The following is a 22,749-nucleotide window of genomic DNA, read 5'->3' on the forward strand; positions in this document are numbered from 1 at the left end:
CGAAGGGCACGTATTGATTTTCGATTGTTTGTTTTTCTCTGTCTGTCTCTCTCTTTGTCTGCTCCTGACGGAGGGGGTGTGAGCTGCCGCCTTCAACAGCTTTGTACCGGCGGTGCTTCGCATACTTAAAAGCCAAACAGCCCTATTGATTTGTTTGCTTTCTCTGTCTTTATGACAGTCTCTGCTCCTGACACGCACTCCTTTGAAGAGGAAGATATGTTTGCATTCTTTTAATTGTGAGATGGAACTGTCATCTCTGTCTTGTCATGGAGCACAGTTTAAACTTTTGAAAAAGAGACAATTGTTTGTTTGCAGTGTTTGAATAACGTTCCTGTCTCTCTACAACCTTCTGTGTTTCTGCGCAAATCTGTGACCCAAGCATGACAATATAAAAATAACCATATAAACATGCGGTTTCTACTTCGCGGATTTTCTTATTTCGCGGGTGGCTCTGGAATGCAACCCCCGCGATGGAGGAGGGATTACTGTACATAACCGAGCCCGTATGGCTACGACCTGTAAACGAGCCCGTGTGGATAAAAACAATGAACGAAGGCGCCCACACAAAGAAACCGCTTTAGTACAAATATGTTTATTTAATTAAATGAAAACTTTACCATGGCTACGACCTGTGAACTAAACCTGAGGTAAAGCGTGCATGCCAGGTTGTACAGCCACCCGAACGTGACCGCCCACACCACCGCATATACCACGTTCGTTTAGTAATGTAGCCCTCCATGCCCGGATCTGCCACCATGGTCACTTCAGCACGTGAATCCGTCGCCATCAGCAAACGACTTCTCGCTGACGACACAGCAAAAAAGAAAAACAAAAAAGAGACTGCATGGATAAAAACAATAAACGAAGGCGCCTACAACGCGCTTCTGAAACACCAGAACCAGATGAGTCACAGCTCCAAAAAGAAACTGCTTTAGTACAAATATGTTTATTTAATTAAATGAACTTTCCCAGGACGCACCCACCCTCCATGATATTTCATCCCTCCAAGTATCGGAGGGAACAGAAAGTGATTGCCATTCTTGGATTTGCGATTCTTTCGAGAATCGCAGGCTTGCTGGTACTTTTAGAAAGGCTTGAAAATTGGGTAGGATATTCTGGAGCAGCTCTCAGATGGTTTAGGTCGTATCTAAAAGCAGGGGTTACTTTGTTGAAATTGGTAATTATAAGTCTAAGCAGACAGAAATAATGAAGGTGAAGCACTTTGAATTGCCTAATGGTACAAAATGTGCTACATAAATAAACTTGCTTTGCTTTGCTTAGTTCATTTTCATGAAATACTTATCCATGGAGCATCTGAGGCCCTCAAGGTAGCAGTTATTGTATGTGGGTGTGCTGATGTTTAAAGCGCTCCAGTCTAGCACATTAGTCCATTATATCGACATGCTTGCTGCTGGTCACCCCTCATTTATCAGCTCCTGGAACCCCATAATTCTTTACGCCTTCAAAGGCACTGCAGCTTCTTCTTGTTTCATTTCAATGTAAGGCAACACGCTGGACGTCATCGTAATATACACTCATATGAAAAAGAAAGCACACGTTTTATTCCTTTCTGACATACAATATGTGGACGTGTGCTCCAGAGGGCGTTTTCTTAAGAGTTCCTGGCTGAAATATAACATGATATATGAAATGATAATTGAGACTTCAATTTCCTACAGGTAAGTAATATTTATTGTATTATATGTTTTTATTCTATTGTTTAATATTGTCAAAGTTAAAGATGCTAAGATTTGCATTGCATGTGACGAGGATGGACAGGACTCGGAGGGTCAGCTCAGTTTGGACACAAAGTCAGAGAGGCGAGATTGTGTTGGTTTGGACATGTGCAGAGGAGAGATACTGAGTGTATTGGGAGAAGGATGCTAAGGATAGAGCTGCCAGGTGAGAGGAACAGAGGAAGGCCTAAGAGAAGGTTTATGGATGTGGTAAGGACATGCAGGTGGAGTGTGTGGCAGAGCAAAATGAAGAGGACAGGAAGAGATGGAACACGATGATCCATTTTGACAACCCCCTAACAGGAGCAGCTGAAAGAAGAAGAATTCTATTGTTTAATAATAATTCATTACATTTATATAGCACTTTTCTCAATACTCAAAGCACTATCCACACAGGGAGGAACCGGGAAGCGAACCCTCAATCTTCCACAGTGTCCGTACAGCAAAGCAGCAGCACTACCACTGCGCCAGTTGAATCTGTGTATTCATTGACTGTGATACGATATGAATGTGAATTTCCATTTGGGAATTTATAAGGTATATCGAAAAACCTTTCAACTGGCCAGTTCCCTCAGGTTTGATGGCTGCCTTCTCCCAAGTCCAAGTCAGCTGCATGTAGATCAGGACTACAAAACGTTCCAGTGTTTTCTAGGGTGCTCTTAGATGTGCAGTATGCTTCATGTCTTTCATCTGCTGGAGGACCCATGACCAGAGCTTTCTGACACACTGGGCTGTACATTTTGCTCCAGAATTCCTTCTAATTCCATTGTGTCCTGCACACATTCAAGGCACCTGATGCTGGAGGCAGCATAACAACCACCAAACATTAATGAGCCTCCTTCATGTTTCATGTTTTTTACTTGTGTACATTGACTTCTATGATACAGAGTTGACATGACTTACCAAAAAAACCCTCCTATCATTTTGTCATTCTCCTAGCTTGTTCATATGAGTTTTAGTGTCCATCCTTCAGAAGTGGGGTCTTCTACCATGGGGCCCAGTTTCATTCAGACAATGACAGATAGTGGGACCTGAAACTGTTACAGCTTGATATTGGAGATCGGCCTGAATCTGTCTTGCTGTTTTCCTGTATTCTATCTCTACCACTTACACTATCCATCTGGTTAATCTGGGGTCAATATTGCACTTGCAGCCACTTCCAGTGTAGCTGGTTATGGTACCATGGAAATTAAACTTCTTGGTGGTCACAGGAACATGAAATTCTTTGGAGATGGTCTTTACCTTGACCATATTCTGGTTACTACCTTCTTCCCTTTGTCTTCTTCTCTTCTTCATGTTCAGTGTGGTGCACACAATGACACAACACTGCCATTGGAGGATTTGTCTCCATTCCAATAGGCTGAGTGATGGATCAGGAGATTGAAGACTCCTGTGATATTAATCGGAGTAATGCGTTTCCTTGAGATATCACAAGAATCTTTTCAAATCTATGAGGTCCCAATCATTTTGTCCATGTAATTTTATTTTGTTTCATTATTATTTTTTTAAGTAATATGTTAAGTCTTAAATCAAAAACAAAATGTCTACTCAATGGAATATGGAATAAAGAATGATGGATGCTGGCTTGTTTTGTCAGTTTCAACTTACTTCATGGAGAATTGCAGTTGCCTTTAAACAGTTAAAAGGTACCAAAACCACAAACTCAGGAGACTATCCTTTTCTGGCAAATTTGACTGCCTTATATGAAAAGCGTAGGGGATGTTGAAGTTTTCTTTGAGGGTCTTTTTAACATTTACACCTATATGATGAATCCAGAACCACAGATGTAAGCAGGTGTAGGAGTAGAGTTGTCACACCTTTATGGAGATTGCTTATGCGTGAAAATCATTTCTGATGTTCAGAACAACAACGTGGCTTTCCTCATTTTGGTGACTCAACTACAAATCATTTCATTTGAAATTAGAGTGATAGCAAAGGTCAACGTTACATGATTTGCCTGATTGTACACTTTCTTGACATGTCTCTAAATCTTCTAACTGATGGACAAACCATTTCCATGCTCCTGCTCTGTCACTGTTTGTCTTCTTTCCAATTTTGAATCTGCTCTGCAGAGTTACAGATCCATAATGGAACCTTTAAACATTTTCCTTGACAACTTTTTTTTCTTTTCTGCCTGTGGGAAACGGTATATTTCACATCATTCAAAACAGATTGCTTTTGGTTACTTGTTCCTTGAATAATAATACCATTGTCTTTCAGGCTTAAGAAAGGTGTTGTAAAATTTCCAATGGTACCTGTGTGGTATGCCTCAGCCCTAATCCTTCACTATTCTTCATTTTGCAGTATACTGTGTACCAGAAGTACCATTTAAGAGTTTTGACATTTTTATCTAATTATTCTGGAACATTCAGAGCTATTGCATTAATAATTCAACTCATCCATCCATTATCCAACCTCAATGTATATTTAAACAAATCTAATTCAGTAAGGCTTCTATCAGTTCTCCTTCTGTCCAAAGTGAATTTTGGTGTGTGCTTCAAGATGGCGGAGTTGATAGAACTGTTTGCCACATTCACAGCAGCAATGCTGTTTCTTTTTAGTGTGAACTTTCTTGTGTCTCTGAAGGCTGCTCACACATGAAAACTGTTTGCCACAATCTGAACAATAGTGTGGTTTTTCCCCGGTGTGAATTGTCATATGTCTCTGCAGACTGCTTATTTGTGTGAATTGTTTGGAACATTCTGGACAACCATGTGGCTTCTCACCTGTGTGAATCCTCATGTGCGTCTGGAGGCTGCTTATGCGAGAGAACTGTTTGCCACATTCAGTACAGCAGTGTGGCTTCTCCCCAGTGTGAGTTCGCATGTGTGTCTGAAGATTACTTATTTGTGAGAATTGTTTCCCACATTCAGTGCAGCAATGGGGCTTCTCCCCTGTGTGAATCCTTATATGCGTCTCCAGACTGCTAATACGTGAAAACTGCTTGCCACATTCAGTACATCCATGTGGTTTTTCCCCGGTGTGAATTCTTATGTGTGTCTGAAGATTGCTTATTTGTGAAAACTGTTTACCACAGTCACTGCACGAATGGGGCTTCTCTCCTGTGTGAATTCTCTTGTGCGTCTGAAGACTGCTGATTTGTGAGAACTGCTTGCCACATTCAGGACAGCTATGTGGCTTCTCTCCTGTATGAATTCTCATGTGTGTCTGAAGACTGCTGGGATGTGTGAATCGCTTTCCACATTCAGAACAGCAATGAGGTTTCTCCCCTGTGTGAATTCTCCTGTGAGTTAGAAGATTGCCCGTGTGGAAGAACTGCTTACCACAATCAGAACAGCAATGTTGTTTCTCTCCTGTGTGTATTCTCATGTGTGTCAAAAGACTGCTTGGATGGGAGAAGAGTTTCCCACATTCGGCGCAACAAGGGAGCTTCTCTCCCGTGTGAAGTCTTCTATGTATCTGGAGACTCCTGCTGTGTGAGAACTGTTTCCCACACTCCAGGCAACGATATGGCTTTTCCCCTTTGTAGGGTCTCTTGGGTGTCTGAACAATGGTGATCCCTGAATGTCTATTGCTGCTCAGCGGAGATCCTGTGGCCTTGTTTTCAGAACAATGAGAATCCTGAGTAACAGATGACTGGAAGAAGCTCTTATTTTCCTGTAAACCTGTTCAAAGAAAGAGATACATTTTAAAAATAAAATATGTACCGTCACATATGTGCACATGGGAGGCAGCTAAAGGGCTTGAGTAAGGGCAATTCCGAGTCAGACCAGGAAGTGGCAGAGTGCACTGATTTTTTTCTCGCTTTCCTACAGACCATCCATGGGAGATTCCACCTGGCCCTGTTGACATCACTTCCGAGTCCGAGCCTATGACTGAAGACCCTTATGTGCCCGAACCCTCTGACTTCACTTCCTTTCTTCCCCTTTAAAAGCCTCAACCTTTTCCTTATTCCCTCAGTTCTGTTTTGGACTCTGATTTGTGCACACCAGTGCTATCTTTTATTTGCAATTTTGAAGCCAGGAAACCAATTATACAGGTGGCTGTCTCAAACCTTGCTATGACTTGTGGTCAAGTTTGTGGCAGTGGAGCAGTCGGCAGAATGGAAAGGTCCCAGAAGAGAAGGGGACAGGACTTGCAATGTACCCAGGTGGGAGCATACCGTGGCCAAGTTTTCAGGCGGGGAGGGCTTCTCGTGGTTCGGAGAGATCCGGTATGGGCTCCACTCCCGGCACACTTAGCTGGGCAGCCTAGCCGGGCTAGGGAGTGTGCGGGAGTGGCTCACAGAATTGGGCTGCTCCGGATGGGGAAGGCAAAAGGGCCATATTATGCTCTCTCAGAGGAGAGTGCCCACCTCCCTGTGAAAACAGAACCCCGATTTCCACCTAGGGGTGCCCCAGACTGGCAGGTGAGTAAAGTCAGAAACTGGAGGTTGGACCCAGAGCGGCCGACCCACAAATAAGTCTGGTCCTTATGGGCAATGGTAGGGCAGTGGTTATAGCCACATGAGAACAAGTCCTACAAAATAATAAAGCAGGTGGCCTGCTACCTGCTCCTAAAACTTCTGCCCCACGGTTTCACCCAGCCGGTCTGGGGTATAGAGTTTAAGAACATGAGAGAGCTCATGGAGCTTCTGGAGACACATACAGTAGGACGGCCTCACACTCTGAGGGAGAAGAACCGTCCCTGAATCAAACTCAGCCGGAGTATGTCCCAAAATCTAGCCCCCTCCCCCCCACTTCACAACACAGAGCTTGTGCCGACGTTCCCGGAGTTGCGGGTGCACAAACCACTTGGGAACAAGGTGGAATGCAGGTGGAGGGAGAGGAGGGGCTGGTGTGCTCTGACTAACCCCTTGGCGGTCACAAACACAGGCGTGATGATCATAAATGGGTATAAGACCAGAGTCTAATTCGATTCCGGCAGCAACATTAACATTGTTGCCCGCCGGTTTGTGCTACCGCAACAGTGGTTAAAATTTAAGACCAGTATAACCTGTGTCCACGGAGAAATCCGCTGGTACAAGCCCACCATCTATGTCATCAGTTGCAGAGGATTGGTACAGAAATTAACCATGGCAGTCCTCCCAAATCCACCACATCCGGTGATACTGGGGCAGGTGAGACACATACCACTCCTGGTTATAACTTAGGCCTAAGGGATGAGCCGTCTCAAGCTGCCTCCATGCTGTGTAATCAGCCGGTGGAGAGATATGAAGCAGCCTCCCTGAGTGACATGGCAACTTCCAGACCGTCACGAGGCCAATATGTCATCCACCGGTGTCGAGACAGAACGGGAGGAAACCACACCCCTTGAGGTCGCTCGGGACCCTCTCTCCCTTTTGCAGTTTTAGTTTAGAGAGACGCTGCCTTCTTTTAAAAGGGAGCAGTGGAATGACGATTCCCTTAAGTTTGCAAAAAATGCAGTGGTCCTGGTCAACGGCCAGCGCACTCATCAGTCAATGCCACACGGTCCTCGTTTGTTTTGGAAAACGACCTTCTGTATCGCATAGCTGAGCATGATGGGCAGGAGAGAAGGCTACTGCTAATCCAGCAGACCTTCCGGCGGCAGGTCTGTGAGTTAGCAAATGCTCACCTCCTAGGTGGCCATTTAGGCACTGAGAAAACTCTGGAGCAGATCAAGCTCCACTTTTATTGGCCAGGAATCAATGAGGAGTTTTGTCGCTTTCGCAATTCCTGTCCGGAGTGTCAATTGCGACAAATTCCTAGGAAGGATCGTGCTCCTCTTGTTCCTATCCCCCTAATTGATGTCCCATTTCACAGAATTGGGGCCGATTTAGTCGGACCCCTATATTTTAGTCCTTGTGGATTATGTTACTAAATACCCTGAAGCTGTTCCATTGCGCTCAGCTACTTCTAAAGCCATCGCACAGGAATTGGTAGGGGTCTTTGCACGAGGCAGCATTCCTAAGGAAGTCCTGACGGACCAAGGGACACCTTTTAACTCGGAGACGTTCAAGGAGACTACCAAGTTATTTAAAATAAAGCATCTAAAGACTGTGGTGTATCATCCTCAAACGGATGGTCTGGTAGAGAGATTTGATCAGACTCTCAAACAAATGCTTTTCAAAGGAATTGGGATCAGCTCCTCCCCCTTGTCCTTTGTGCTTATCGAGAAGTCCCACAAGCCTCCATGGGGTCCTCCCCTTTTGAATTATTGTATGGGCGATAACCCCAGGGCAAATTAGATATTTTAAAAGAAGGATGGGAAGAAGAGGCTTTTCCCTCTACAAATATATTGGAATATATCGTGCAAATACACAATAGATTTGGTAAAATTCAGCCCCTCCTTAAAAGTCACATGGAAGAGGCACAAGCAGCACAGGTCCGATATTACGACCGTGGCACAGCTCTCCGGAAGTTCCGCCCAGGAGATCGGGTCATGGTCCTAGTACCTACCTCCCACTCTAATTTACCAGCCCATTGGCAAGGTCCATACAAAGTTAAGGAGAGGAAAGGACTCGTCGACTATTTGGTGAGTCAACCCCATCGTTGGCCGAGGGAGCGGGTTTATCATGTAAATCTGCTGAAACCGTGGAAAGACAGGGATCCTGATCCCTCCTCCGGTCAGCCCCACTCACTCTTTGCTCACACGGCTAGCCTTAACCTATGTGCGGATTTAAGTCCCAGACAGCGATGGGAGCTGGAAAACAGTTATCCTGTCCATCCTGGAGGTAGTGAGTGAAAACCCAGGAAGGACCTCTCAGATTGACCACGACATTGTGACAGAGCCCGGGGTTATAGTCCGAGAACGTCCGTATCGTCTTCCCAAGACAAAAAGAGCCGAAGTGGAGCTTGAGATCAAGCACATGCTGGAACTAGGTGTGATCAAGGAAAGTCATAGTCCCTTTCCCAGTCCCATTGTCTTGGTTGCTAAGCCCGACGGGAGTTGGCGGTTTTGCAACGACTTCCGTCGACTTAATCAAGTCTGCCAATTTGATGCTTATCCAATGCCATGATATCTATCATATCAAAATATATATACTGCATATATCACATATATATATATATATATATATATATATATATATATATATATATATATATATATATACAGTGGGGCAAAAAAGTATTTAGTCAGCCACCAATTGTGCAAGTTCTCCCACTTAAAAAGATGTAGGTATACCTCAACTATAAGAGACAAAATGAGAAAAAAAAAATCCAGAAAATCACATCGTCTGATTTTTAAAGAATTTATTTGCAAATTATGGTGGAAAAAAGTATTTGGTCAATAACAAAAGTTCATCTCAATACTTTGTGATATACCCTTTGTTGGCAATGACAGAGGTCAAACGTTTTCTGTAAGTCTTCACAAGGTTTTCACACACTGTTGCTGGTATTTTGGCCCATTCCTCCATGCAGATCTCCTCTAGAGCAGTGATGTTTTGGGGCTGTCGCTGGGCAACACGGACTTTCAACTCCCTCCAAAGATTTTCTATGGGGTTGAGATGTGGAGACTGGCTAGGCCACTCCAGGACCTTGAAATGCTTCTTACGAAGCCACTCCTTCATTACCCAGGCGGTGTGTTTGGGATCATTATCATGCTGAAAGACCCAGCCATGTTTCATCTTCAATGCCCTTGCTGATGGAAGGAGGTTTTCACTCAAAATCTGATGATACATGGCCCCATTCATTCTTTCCTTTACACAGATCAGTCGTCCTGGTCCCTTTGCAGAAAAACAGCCCCAAAGCATGATGTTTCCACCCCCATGCTTTACAGTAGGTATGGTGTTCTTTGGATGGAACTCGGCATTCTTTCTCCTCCACACACGACGAGTAGAGTTTTTTTCATCTGACCATATGACATTCTCCCAATCCTCTTCTGGATCATCCAAATGCTCTCTAGCAAACTTCAGACGAGCCTGCACATGTACTGGCTTAAGCAGGGGGACACGTCTGGCACTGCAGGATTTGAGTCCCTGGCGGCATAGTGTGTTACTGATGGTAGCCTTTGTTACTTTTGTCCCAGCTCTCTGCAGGTCATTCACTAGGTCCCCCCGTGTGGTTCTGGGATTTTTGCTCATCATTCTTGTGATTATTTTGACTCCATGGGGTGAGATCTTGCATGGAGCCCCAGATCGAGGGAGATTATCAGTGGTCTTGTATGTCTTCCATTTTCTAATAATTGCTCCCACCGTTGATTTCTTCACACCAAGCTGCTTATCTATTGCAGATTCAGTCTTCCCAGCCTGGTGCAGGTCTACAATTTTGTTTCTGGTGTCCTTTGACATCTCTTTGGTCTTGGCCATAGTGGAGTTTGGAGTGTGACTGTTTGAGGTTGTGGACAGGTGTCTTTTATATTGATATAGAGTTCAAACAGGTGCCATTAATATAGGTGACAAGTGGAGGACATAGGAGCCTCTTACAGAAGAAGTTACAGGGCTGTGAGAACCAGAAATCTTGCTTGTTTGTAGGTGAACAAATACTTATTTTACACCATAATTTGCAAATAAATTCTTTAAAAATCAGACAATGTGATTTTCTGGATTTTGTTTTCTCATTTTGTCTCTCATAGTTGAGGTATACCTATGATGAAAATTACAGGCCTCTCTCATCTTTTTAAGTGGGAGAACTTGCACAATTGGTGGCTGACTAAATACTTTTTTGCCCACTGTATATATATATATATATATATATATATATATATATATATATATACATACATGTACACAGTTATATGAAAAAGTTTGGGAACCCCTCTTCATTCTTTGGATTTTTGTTTATCATTTGCGGAGCTTTCAAAGTAGCACCTTCCTTTTAATATATGACATGCCTTATGGAAACAGTAGTATTTCAGCAGTGACATTAAGTTTATTGGATTAACAGAAAATATGCAATATGCATCATAACAAAATTATACAGGTGCATACATTTGGGCACCCCAAGAGAGATATGACATCAATACTTAGTTGAGCCTCCTTTTGTAAATCTAACAGCCTCTAGACGCCTCTTATAGCCTTTGATGAGTGTCTGGATTCTGGATGGAGGTATTGTTGACCATTCTTCATACAAAATCTCTCCAGTTCAGTTCAATCTGATGGCTGCCGAGCATGGACAGCCTGCTTCAAATCATCCCATAGATTTTCGATGATATTCAGGTCAGGGGACTGTGACGGCCATTCCAGAACATTCTACTTCTCCCTCCGCCTTTGTAGATTTCAAACTGTGTTTTGGGTCATTGTCTTGTTGGAATATCCAACCCCCGCGTAACTACAACTTTGTGACTGATGCTTGAACATTATCATGAAGAATTTATTGATATTGGGTTGAATTCATCCGACCCTCGACTTTAACAAGGGCCCCAGTCCCTGAACTAGCCACACAGTGTCACAGCATGATGGAACCTCCACCAAATTTGACAGGAGGTAGCAGGTGTTTTTCTTGGAATGCGCTGTTCTTCTTCTGCCATGCAAAGTGCTTTTTGTTATGACCAAATAACTCAATTTTTGTCTCATCAGTCCAAAGCACTTTGTTCCACAATGAATCTGGCTTGTCTAAATGAGCATTGGCATACAACAAGTGACTCTGTTTGTGGCGTGAGTGCAGAAAGGGCTTCTTTCTCATCACCCTGCCATACAGACGTTCTTTGTGCAAATTGTGCTGAATTGTAGAACGATGTACAGATACACCATCTGCAGCAAGATGTTCTTGCAGATCTTTGGAGGTGATCTGTGGGTTGTCTGTAACCATTCCCACAATCCTGTGCATATGCCGCTCCTATATTTTTCTTGGCCTGCCAGACCTGCTGGGTTTAACAGTAACTGTGCCAGTGGCCTTCCATTTCCTGATTCCATTCCTTACAGTTGAAACTGACAGTTTAAACCTCTGAGATGGCTTTTTGTAGCCTTCCCCTAAACTAAGAGACTCAACAATCTTTGTTTTCAGATCTTTTGAGAGTTGCCCATGCTGTCACTCTTCGGAGGAGAGTCAAAGGGAAACACAACTTGTGATTGACCACCTTAAATACCTTTATATCTCATGATTGGACACACCTGTCTATGAAGTTCAAGGCTTAATGAGCTCATCACACCAATTCGGTGTTACAAGTAATGAGCATTGAGCAGTGACAGGAATTCAAATCAGCACAATGACAAGGGGACCCACATTTGTGCACAGCCAGTTTTTCACTTTTGATTTAATTTTTATACGACTAAATACTGCGTCACTAAAAATCTTTGTTTGGAAAACACCGCAGTACTCAGATGTTCCTAGGAAATGAAAGACATACCACTGTTATCTTTTTTGTTGAAAGGAGAGTCAATTATTATGCAGGCTGAGAGGGGTTCCCAAACTTTTTCATATCACTGTATATATTTATGTAGATATATAAATCTCTATCTATCTGTCAATATACTGTATATATAATATATCTAGATATATAATATCCACTGCGGTGGGTTGGCACCCTGCCCAGGATTGGTTCCTACCTTGTGCCCTGTGTTGGCTGGGATTGGCTCCAGCAGAACCCCGTGACCCTGTGTTCGGATTCAGCGGGTTGGAAAATGGATGGATATAATATCCAACATCTGTCTGCTTTTCATGAGAGAACTTCTTAACGGATTTAGATTGGGTTCTTTTCTGTAAATTGCTTGCGCATTCCGGTTGATTTTTCAGCTTCTCTCATCTTGCTAAGCATGATAGTTCGCTTTCGGCAGCGTTTCATTTGTGCGATCACCAGGGAGAGGCAGTGGGCCGAGAGGAGGCAGGCGGGACCATCCTCACTCACGCGCCTGCCTCAGTTCAAGTCGCTCTACCTCTTGCCACATGTTGGAGTGCACTTTGCCTCTGCTTAGCTAGCAATACCTGTTTGTTCAACAGACATTATCATCCAGCAGGGGACAGCTACTACAATATGTTTATGTGTAGAAATGCTGTAAAGTGTAGTACTTTACAATTGTTGGCCTTAAATAAGTGGACACACACTATATTAACACTTGGTGCTATTAGGAAGTAAAATAAATTCTGTATATAAACTGACACTTTACCTTCAATTAGAGTCTGGGACACCTTGAATCAAACATAACACTGTGTTTCAAAATCTCTGTGAGCTTTTCAAGTCTCAATCCAGACCTCAACACAATTCTTCAGGTGAGGGCCCTTCATTTTCATAATTCATAACTTACACTTTTCTGCTTGATTGTTGGATGAGAATTCTCTCTCTTCTTCCCTGCTGTATCCTGCCTTCCTTCTGCTGTCGTCACACTCGGGTTCTTCAGGTTTCACGTGGACAGAGCGCCACTGTGGAGGACACGCTCTCATCTGAGGTGACTCACAATCTGCTCCTGCCTCGTGTTTCACAGGTGGACTTGTCTCTGAGGCAGAGGGGTTTCCAGAATCTTCATCTTCTTTGAGACTGTTTACAGTTTCAAGGTTAAAGCTGACCGGCACATGTTCAGAATCCTCTCCTTTAACGTAGACGACTTCTTGATCAAGACGGTTGACTTTAGTATCCGCAGTCCACCATTCACAGTCTTCTTGCTTTATGCAGAGGCCCTTTTGGGTAACACAGGAAGACTCCCATTCAGCATCGTCTTCCTTGACCTGAACCGTTTTTTGCTCCAGACCATCCACTTCATTTAAGGCCATTTGTATTCCATACAAATACCATATTTTCACATTTACTGCTGGGTAACAGAGCTGCCACAAACTACAGAATGGAAAAACTCTTTACTGGGAAAGGGAGCTCCTCATTCTGACCACTGTGAAAGAACAGAAAATAAAATGACATAGTAACATGTAAAGAGATGAGTGCAACTTTAAACACGCAACTTAGAAATATAGAAATATTTTTTTTCCAATTGCAGTCAATAAAAGATTAGAGCTGTTACTATCAACTGCACTGATACTCATTTCAAGTGTGGATTGTTTTATTCTTATGACCCATCTTGCCCTTCTCAGTGTGTTTCAGACCTTGTCCATGATGACCATCAGATTTGGGGTGGCCCTCTTGGAGGATCACTGCAGAAAGTCATTCCATTACAGGGGCCGGGGCTTGATCCCCTTTGGAGAATTACCACTGACAGTCGTAGAGGAGCAAGACACTTTGCAAACCATACTCAAGCTATTCCCATTGAATACGTACAATGGAGATTCACGACTCTGCGTGATACAAAAACCAGCAACTCATAGTTGAAAGAAAGGTTGGGGTGGGCAAAGTCATCCCTGGAGGGGCCGCAGTGGCTGCAGGTTTTTGTTCCAACCCAGTTGCTTAATAAGAAGCACTTATTGCTCAAGTAACACTTCTGCGACATTTTAGTTGTCTCGCTCGTTAAGATTTTGAACACTTATTGCTAATTTTAGTCTTTAAACAGCTGTAATCTCGTTTTTTAATTGCTCCTAATTAACAATAAGATGAAAATCACAAAAGAGACCAGCATTTCTCAATTTAGCTTCTTACCATTGACACCTGTGTGTGTATTTATCATGCACTATTGGGTTTAATTAAATACTTGGAAGAAAAGTGAAGAGAAAAGGTGAAGGACTGAGAATTACTCATCCATTTCAACCTTCAAATCATTTGGCTGATATCCTTAGAAAGGAAATGAAAGACCTGTCATGGCAGAGTTAAAGCACTAACAAGAAATTCAACTATTGGCAAGGATTGTTTTCTAATTAAGCAATTGGGTTGGAGCAAAAACCCGCAGCCTGCACTGCGGCCCTCTAGGACTGACTCTGCCCACCCCTGGTTTAGATGATTAATCAAGTAATCTCTCTATTATAAATAAAAATCCTGGAGAGAAACAGTAGGGCGTTGAGATGTGATCTTCATGTTAAGATCATGGAAGACAGTTAAAAGACCCACGAGGACCTTAAACATGAGACATTGTGCCAAGAGATTGACCCAGGACCATCTCGTGATGACGTAGAACATGAGATTCTTGCAAGACACGCCCTACTTGCAACCAATATCAAATAAGACAACGGGCAGCAAAACATTCAGTCTTGTGAAGGATCTGAGCACACACAGATCCAAGGTCTCAGCTCATATAAAGCGTATAAGGACAATACGTTATAAATGAAACGTTGATGACTAAGTGAAGAAGAAAGCAGCATGGAGAAAAGAGACTCAAAAGTGTTGGAGAGAAAAGAGCAAAAAAGAAAAAATAATCTAGGTGCAAATTCAGAAAATAAGGCAAGTAATTATCAGCCCGGAACAAGTGGAATTGAAACAAAGCACGTCCAATCGGGCTCAGAATTAAAAGACAGAGTAAAAGACAAAGTAGAACTTCATAAACATGTTCACGGACGTTGGCGCTATACACATGCAGAGCAGATTATGAAAGCAGTGGAATTCGAAAGGCTCCAAAAAAAAAAGTATGTGTGATACAAATGTGGAGAAAGTTAAAGAATATGAAATTAGGAAAATTAGAAAGTATAAAAAAAAGAAAGTAAAGATCGCAGTAGCACAAACAAATGGAAATTATTACAGTGATCCCTCCTCGATGGCGGGGGTTGTGTCCCAGAACTCCCTGTGAAAGGTGAAAATCTGCGAAGTAGAAACCATATGTTTATATGGTTATTTTTATATTGTCATGCTTGGGTCACAGATTTGCACAGAAACGTTTTTCTTATTTAAAATTATTTTGTCATCATTTAACTCAGTTGGAATCCCAATTAATTTTACTGAATCAGCCCGCAATCTAGGAGTTATCTTTGACTCTAGCATGTCATTTAAAGCGCATATTACAAAGTTGTCCAAAACATGTTTCTTCCATCTTAAAAATGTTAGGAAATTAAGGCGCTTTCTAAATAAACAGGATTCTGAGAAACTAATTCATGCATTTATCTCTAGTAGGATTGACTACTGCAATGCGGTGTTCACTGGATGTTCAAACTGTTCTTTATACAGCCTCCAGTTAATCCAAAATGCGGCTGCAAGAATTATTACAAGAACAAGAAAATACGAACACATAACTCCAGTTCTTAAATCCTTACACTGGCTCCCGGTTAAGTTTAGGGCAGATTTCAAAATCCTTCTTTTAACATATAAAGCATTAAATGGCCGAGGTCCTGTGACGATGCGGGTTCTGCTCCATGCTCCCATCGGCTGTTAGGGAGCCCTTGAACCCAACACCGTCGGTAATGTCACCGATGAGCTAGACAGTGAGGCAATAAACAATTGAGCAAGGGGATAATGTTTAAGTGCAAAAGTGCTTTTATTAAAATAGAACAAAACAGGGTTCATAATAAAGTGCTGTGCAGTTCATTCAAAGTCTTCATTAAATAAATAAATAATCCATAAAATGAAACGTGAAACGTGGAGGTTAAAACCAATAGAAAAACTCTTCTAAAAACCACGAGGTAAAAATGTCACAGGAAGCAATATTTTAAAATCAAAAAGCCCGGTGTCTTCTATTACCATGGCGGCTCCCCTGCTACACCCATCTGGGCTGCTCTACAGGAGAGTCGCCTACCTGCAGGAACAGCTGCCCTTCAATCAGGTCCGGTAGCCCTCCGATCCTTGGCTTCATCGGGCTCCCAACTGGACCAAGACTTTGGACCATTCCCCAGCGGCCAAGGCACTCACACTGAGGCTACACCAGTCCAAAGCCTCATCGACTCCCGCTGCCTTCTACGGTCAGTCGACTTCTCCACTGGTCACTCCAGCTCCTAAATCGCTCAGCTGGAGTGACTACTTTCTCAGCCCCACTGAGTGTCGGCCAGACACTCCCCTCGTGGGCTTTCCTCCCAGCTGCCTGCTTTCTCCCTCACTCGTTCTCCTTCTTCCTCACACCGGCACTCTCCACCTGCTTCCTGTCTTCTCCTACTACCTCCCGTTTTCTCTTTCCTTCTTTTCTTTTTTCCCCCTAACCGGCTCGCGCTTCTCTATATATGCGGAGAGGACATGGCAGCTGCAGCCCATTAGCCACAGGAACGATCACGGATGCGGGCAGTCTCTCACCTGTGCACTTAAGTGAGAAACGCCCACACCATAGATCGCCCTGCGGCTCGCTACAGTCACCACGCCCCCTCGCGCGGTGATTATTTATTTAAAACCAAACTGGCTTTTGCTGGAAGAGCTGTGGACCCATAACACCACAGGTCCGGCTTACTTGTCTGAACTTATCATGACTTACAAACCAGAGATGCTGGTCTGCTTATGATTCCAAGGATTAATAAAATAACAGTGGGAGGTCGAGCTTTTAGTTACAGGGTCCCTAAACTGTGGCATGGTCTGCCTGCTACTATAAGAGATGCCCCTTCGGTCTCAGCTTTTAAATCCCGGCTGAAGACTCACTACTTCAGTTTAGCATATCCTGACTAGAGCTGCTGATTAACTGTACAGACTGCATCTCTGTTGTTAGTCATTAGCACTTAAACATAAGTAACATGATAGTTATAATTGGATACTAACCCTCACCTATTCTGTTTCTCTTCTCGGTACTCAAATGTGGCACTTGGTTCCACGGCCCACCTGCCAAGTTGTTTTGCCTTCCTAAGGTAAAGTCATCCCTGATGTAGGATCGCAGGAATCGTGAGAAAGAGGGGTCCTTTCATCGGATTGGCTGGCCCAGCGCTGTTTCAGCTGTGGAATGGCCAAATAGGGGAGGCAGCTTGATGGATGAGGTCTTAAGGAGTCTAAAATTATCCAAATATTATTATGTGATATCATCTACTGTTAAATTCTGCTCCGTACTTCTAAAAAAATTTAAATTTTTTATTGAGGATTTGTTCTGTTCTGTGTATTGTATTGTATTGTATTGACCCCCTTCTTTTGACACCCACTGCATGCCCAACTTATGTGGAAAGGGGTCTCTCTCTGAACTGCCTTTCCCAAGGTTTCTTCCATTTTTCCCTACTAGGTTTTTTTTTGGGAGTTTTTCTTTGTCTTCTTAGAGAGTCAAGGTTGGGGGCTGTAAAGAGACAGGGCCTGTTAAAGCCCATTGCGGCACTTCCTGTGTGATTTTGGGCTATACAAAAATAAACTGTATTGTATTGTATCATTGTAAACACAGGAGGTTGTAGAGAGACAGGAATTTTATTCAAACACTGCAAACAAACATTTGTCTCTTTTTCAAATATTTAAATATGCTCCATGACAAGACAGAGGTGACAGTTCCGTCTCACAATTAAAAGAATGCAAACATATCTTCCTCTTCAAAGGAGTGCGTGTCAGGAGCAGAGAATGTCATAGAGAGAGAGAAAAGCAAACAATCAAAGACCGATAGGAGCTGTTTGAGCTTTTAAGTATGCGAAGCACCATGCGGGAAGCATATCATGCAACAAAGCAGCCACAAGTAAGCCCAGCAAGGAAGGGAGCAATGAAGGTAGTCTTTCAGTGTTTTTTGAGGAGCGTCCATATCCTCTAGGGGTGCAAACAGCCCCCCTGCTCACAATATATTTGAGGAGTTTTATTTAATACGTAATACGCGCTCTGATTGGGTAGCTTCTCAGCCATCTGCCAATAGCGTCCCTTGTAAGAAATCAACTGGGCAAACCAACTGAGGAAGCATGTACCAGAAATGAAAAGACCCATTGTCCGCAGAAATACGCGAACCAGCAAAAAATCTGCGATATATATTTAAATATGCTTACATATAAAATCCGCAATAGAGTGAAGCTGTGAAAGTCGAAGCACGATATAGCGAGGGATTATTGTACTCGAAAAAGGGTAAATAATCACCACGGACCAGGTGTCATTGAAAAAAAAGCAGGACAAAGTGAGGTCAAAAATAAAAGACAGAGTAGAAAACAAAGTAAAACGTCATACAGAGGTTACAAAACAAGGGGGCCAAACACATGCAGAGCAGGTTACAGATAATGAAAACTGGAATTCAAAAGATTTAAAAAAAAACGTAGGCGTGAAACGCACGCAGAGCAAGATACAGAATATGAAAGCAGAAAAAAACAAGTCTCAAAAAAAAGAAAGTAAACATTGCATTAGCGCAAAAAAAAGAGAAATTATTACTCGGAGAAATAACTAAAAGGCGAATACAGATTGAATATATGGACACAGGTGATATGTCGGAAGTATGTAAATATTGTAAGGCTTTGAAGTTTAAGTCAGAGAATTTCAAAAACGTGTTTTACCTCACATACATTTATTGGTTACTTTGCAAAAAAAATTATTAACTGCTGATGTTGTCGATCGCTTTGTCTGTGCTGACATTCCAAACAGAGAAACCTATCCTGAATCATGGTACAAAGTCATTAAACACATATCACTGACCTCATTTAAAAGATTCAGCATATTGGAACTCGAAAGATTCCAAATACTGTTTTTACATAAGTTCTGAAATAAAAGTTAAACTAGTGAAATAACAACAATTCAAAGAAAAAAAAATCTTAAAAGTGTGTATCTGGAAAACCAAACACGGGGGTTGGCGAGTGAAGTGAGCAGGGGGCGAAGCCCCCTAGTCTATTAAGAAACACTATATATTTCAAATAAATCCATACTAGGCATTTCATTTTAAGGTATCCAAAATATTTTACTAGAAAAAGATAAACTAGCAATGCCCCAAATGTTCTCATTACAATAAGTAGGATATTCAAAGAGGCTCTCAGAAATGTACAAAGCAAGCACACTACATATTAGGCCCGATGCCTTCCTAGTATATATAATATATCTAAATATGTATTACATTTCAATATTCAGAGAGGAATGAAATGTTTCCAGTCGATCAAAACACTCTAGATTTAGAATGCCACCTCTGTGTTTTATTTAGCGTTCTTCATATTGTAAAAATTACCCAAAAAAGCAAAACCATCTCTATGCACATTTTACTAACGTCACGTCAATGGCCTGCTTTGTCTCAGACAGCCTGCTGGGGCTGCACGGCTCCAATCTCCAGAGCCACTGGGGATATTTTCAGAACCAAACTCAATGAAGGTGTGATCTTAAGTAACTTATAGCAGACACATCGTCTCACTGAACACCTTTCTTTTGATGGTTTTAATACTTTGACACACCCGCTGAAATTAACTGCCAGGGTTGACAGTCACAGCTCAGAAGGTGAGGATGGACTTGACGGAAACAGACAGCCAGAACACTATCAGGGTCTACACAACTGACACTGTAAGAGCCAAATCCTTTAGGTTAATGTGAATGGTAAATTTTCCTTAGTCTGCATTCGGGATCCTTTTTTCTTCTTTTTTTTTTACATTTTATTAATTTTATTAAAATCAAATAATATTCCATACAAGCAAGTCAAGTTTAACAAAATTAGGTTTGAAACAATTCGAACCCCACCCATGAGAAAGAGAGCCAGGTCAGCAGAGTAAAACATTAATAATAGTAAAAAAATTTAAAAAAATCAAATGAATAAAAATAAATAGAAGAAAAAAAGAGAGGAGAGAATCTGCTTCCTCAATTTAAAAGCTTATTCTAAAATGTTATTGATCGGATCCTGCCAGGTTTTGAAAAAGTTTTCTACAGATCCTCTAATTCAGCGTTTCTCAACCTTTAAGTATTTGCGACCCGAGTTTTCATAACAGTTTTAATCGCGCCCCCCTAAGGTTTTTTTGAAAAGAGCCCACTAATACCAATTTGTTCTTTTTAAATTAATGATATATCATAGATGCATATACCTACTTAACTTTTATCGACATTTATCTAACTCTATATTTATTTTTCTAGTATCAGAATGTAGTTTAAGTTCATTTGTTTTGGTTTCAATAGATGTATTTTTCATATTTTCGATTCTTGTTTTCTTTTTTTCACATCTTCAATTTAAGATTGTGTTTTATCTCCTACTAGACAACCCGCAGAGTAGCATACACCGCATAATTATGTATTGACGGGTGAACACTTCCTGAAAGACACAGTTGTCCAAATGGGGTTGGTTTTGAGGATACGACTGTAGGTGAATGAAAAGATGCAACTCTGGAGAGGGCAACATACAATACAGCGTTTTACACGCTGCATACAGCGATTCACATCCACGACAAACAAATTGTTTTACACGCTGCATACAGCGATTCACATCCGCGACAAATATGATTCTTCTTAGATGGTGCTGTTGCGTCCACCCTCGCTCTCGAAGCATACACACTGCCTGGTCATGTGCCCGCTCACAAGAGCAACTAACAGAGACCCGCTCACCAACTGTAAGACCATGGGATACCCCTCGCAAACTGTTCTACATGCTGCATACAGCGATTCATATCTGCGACAAACAAACTGTTTTACACGCCGCATACAGCGATTCACATCCGTGACAAACATGCCTCTTCTTAGATAGTCCTGCCACGTCCACCCTCGTTCTCGAAGCATACACACCGCCTGGTCATGTGCCCACTCACAAGAGAAACTCACGGAGACTCGCCCACCAACTCTAAGACCTTGGCATGTAAAACAGTTTGCGATGGTGGACGCGGTCGTGCATTATAACCGAAAAGAATACAGTGGAACCTTGGTTAGATAGATAGATAGATAGATAGATAGATAGATAGATAGATAGATAGATAGATAGATAGATAGATAGATAGATAGATAGATAGATAGATAGATAGATAGATAGATAGATAGATAGATAGATAGATAGATAGATAGATAGATAGATAGATAGATAGATAGATAGATACTTTATTAATCCCAGGGGGAAATTCACATACTCCAGCAGCAAAAAATATTAAATTAAAGAGTAATAAAAAATGCAGGTAAAAAAAAAAAAACAGACAATAACTTGAATAATGTTCAACGTTTACCTCCTCTGGTGGAATTGAAGAGTCGCATAGTTTGGGGGAGGAATGATCTTCTCAGTCTGTCAGTGGAGCAGGACAGTGACAGCAGTCTGTCGCTGAAACTGCTCCTCTGTCTGGAGATGACACTGTTTAATGGATGTAGTGGATTCTCCATAATTGATAGGAGCCTGCTGAGTGCCCGTTGCTCTGCTACGGATGTCAAACCGTCCAGCTCTATGCCAACAATAGAGCCTGCCTTCCTCACCAGTTTGTCCAGGCGTGAGGCATCCTTCTTCTTAATGCTGCCTCCCCAGCACACCACTGCGTAGAAGAGGGCACTCGCCACAACCATCTGATAGAACATCTGCAGCATCTTACTGCAGATGTTGAAGGATGCCAGTCTTCTAAGGAAGTACAGGCGGCTCTGTCCTTTCTTGCACAGAGCATCAGTATTGGCAGTCCAGTCCAATTTATCGTCCAGCTGCACTCCCAGGTATTTATAGGTCTGTACCCTCTGCACACAGTCACCTCTGATGATCACGGGGTCCATGAGGGGCCTGGGTTTCCTAAAATCCACCACCAGTTCCTTGGTTTTGCTGGTGTTCAGTTGTAGGTGGTTTAAGTCGCACCATTTAACAAAGTCCTGATGCAGCCCACGATAGCAGTGTCGTCAGCAAACTTTTGCACGTGGCAGGACTCTGAGTTATATTGGAAGTCCGATGTATATAGGCTGAACAGGTTCACGACCAAATCGGTTTACAACCAGAGTTTTGGAATGAACCAAAGCAATTTCTCCCATAGGATTGTATGTAAATACAATTAATCAGTTCCAGACTGTACAAACTGTATGTAAATATATATTTTAAGTTTTTAAGCACAAATATAGTTAATTAAACCATAGAATGCACAGCGTAATAGTAAAGTAAATGTAAAAACATTGAACAACACTGAGAAAACCTTGAAAAACAGAGAAAACTAACACTGCAATAGTTTGTGCAATAGCGCTACCAACCACTGGCTAAAAACACTTTTTTTTTAATGAGTTTTAAGCACAGGGAAAAAAATGAACATTTGAAAAAATCCGTAATTTAATAAACCACCAAGAAAAGTAACATTACAACAGGCTATGAACTGATCGCTGTAAACAGAACTGAAAACAAAATCAAACCCAGTGCATTTTTTAACTGCCTTCCTACCTTATGAGTCCAGCCCAGTCTCTTGCTCACACTGCCTGTGTGTGTGCGTCTGTCTCTCTCTGGCGCTGCCTCTGTGTGAACTGAGGTTCCACTGTGGTTGACTAATGAAAAGTCAACGTGGCTCAGAGGTGCATGTGGAGTCTAGCAGAGACAAACGTGAGTGACGCCCGGTGTTGTGAGTTGCTGTGTCCGAGTTGGTGGGCGTGGCTCTGC

The 22,749-nt window shown here is 42.3% G+C and overlaps 1 protein-coding gene across 1 annotated transcript in view; it reads right to left on the minus strand.

The window, feature by feature from the left end:
- Window positions 1-4,174: 4,174 nt before the first annotated feature.
- The window catches only part of LOC114643721 (zinc finger protein 420-like), a 56,894-nt gene continuing 38,319 nt past the window's right edge, over window positions 4,175-22,749 (minus strand). The window contains exons 4-5 of the mRNA XM_051927796.1: window positions 12,841-13,364; window positions 4,175-5,362 (exon numbers count right to left, since the gene is read on the minus strand). Coding sequence (XP_051783756.1) covers window positions 4,194-5,362; window positions 12,841-13,364 — 1,693 coding nt within the window. The 3' untranslated portion in view covers window positions 4,175-4,193. The remainder of the gene's footprint in view (window positions 5,363-12,840; window positions 13,365-22,749) is intronic.

The sequence above is a fragment of the Erpetoichthys calabaricus genome, chromosome 5 (assembly GCF_900747795.2).
Source record: "Erpetoichthys calabaricus chromosome 5, fErpCal1.3, whole genome shotgun sequence".
In the NCBI taxonomy this organism is placed as follows: Eukaryota; Metazoa; Chordata; class Cladistia; order Polypteriformes; family Polypteridae; genus Erpetoichthys; species Erpetoichthys calabaricus.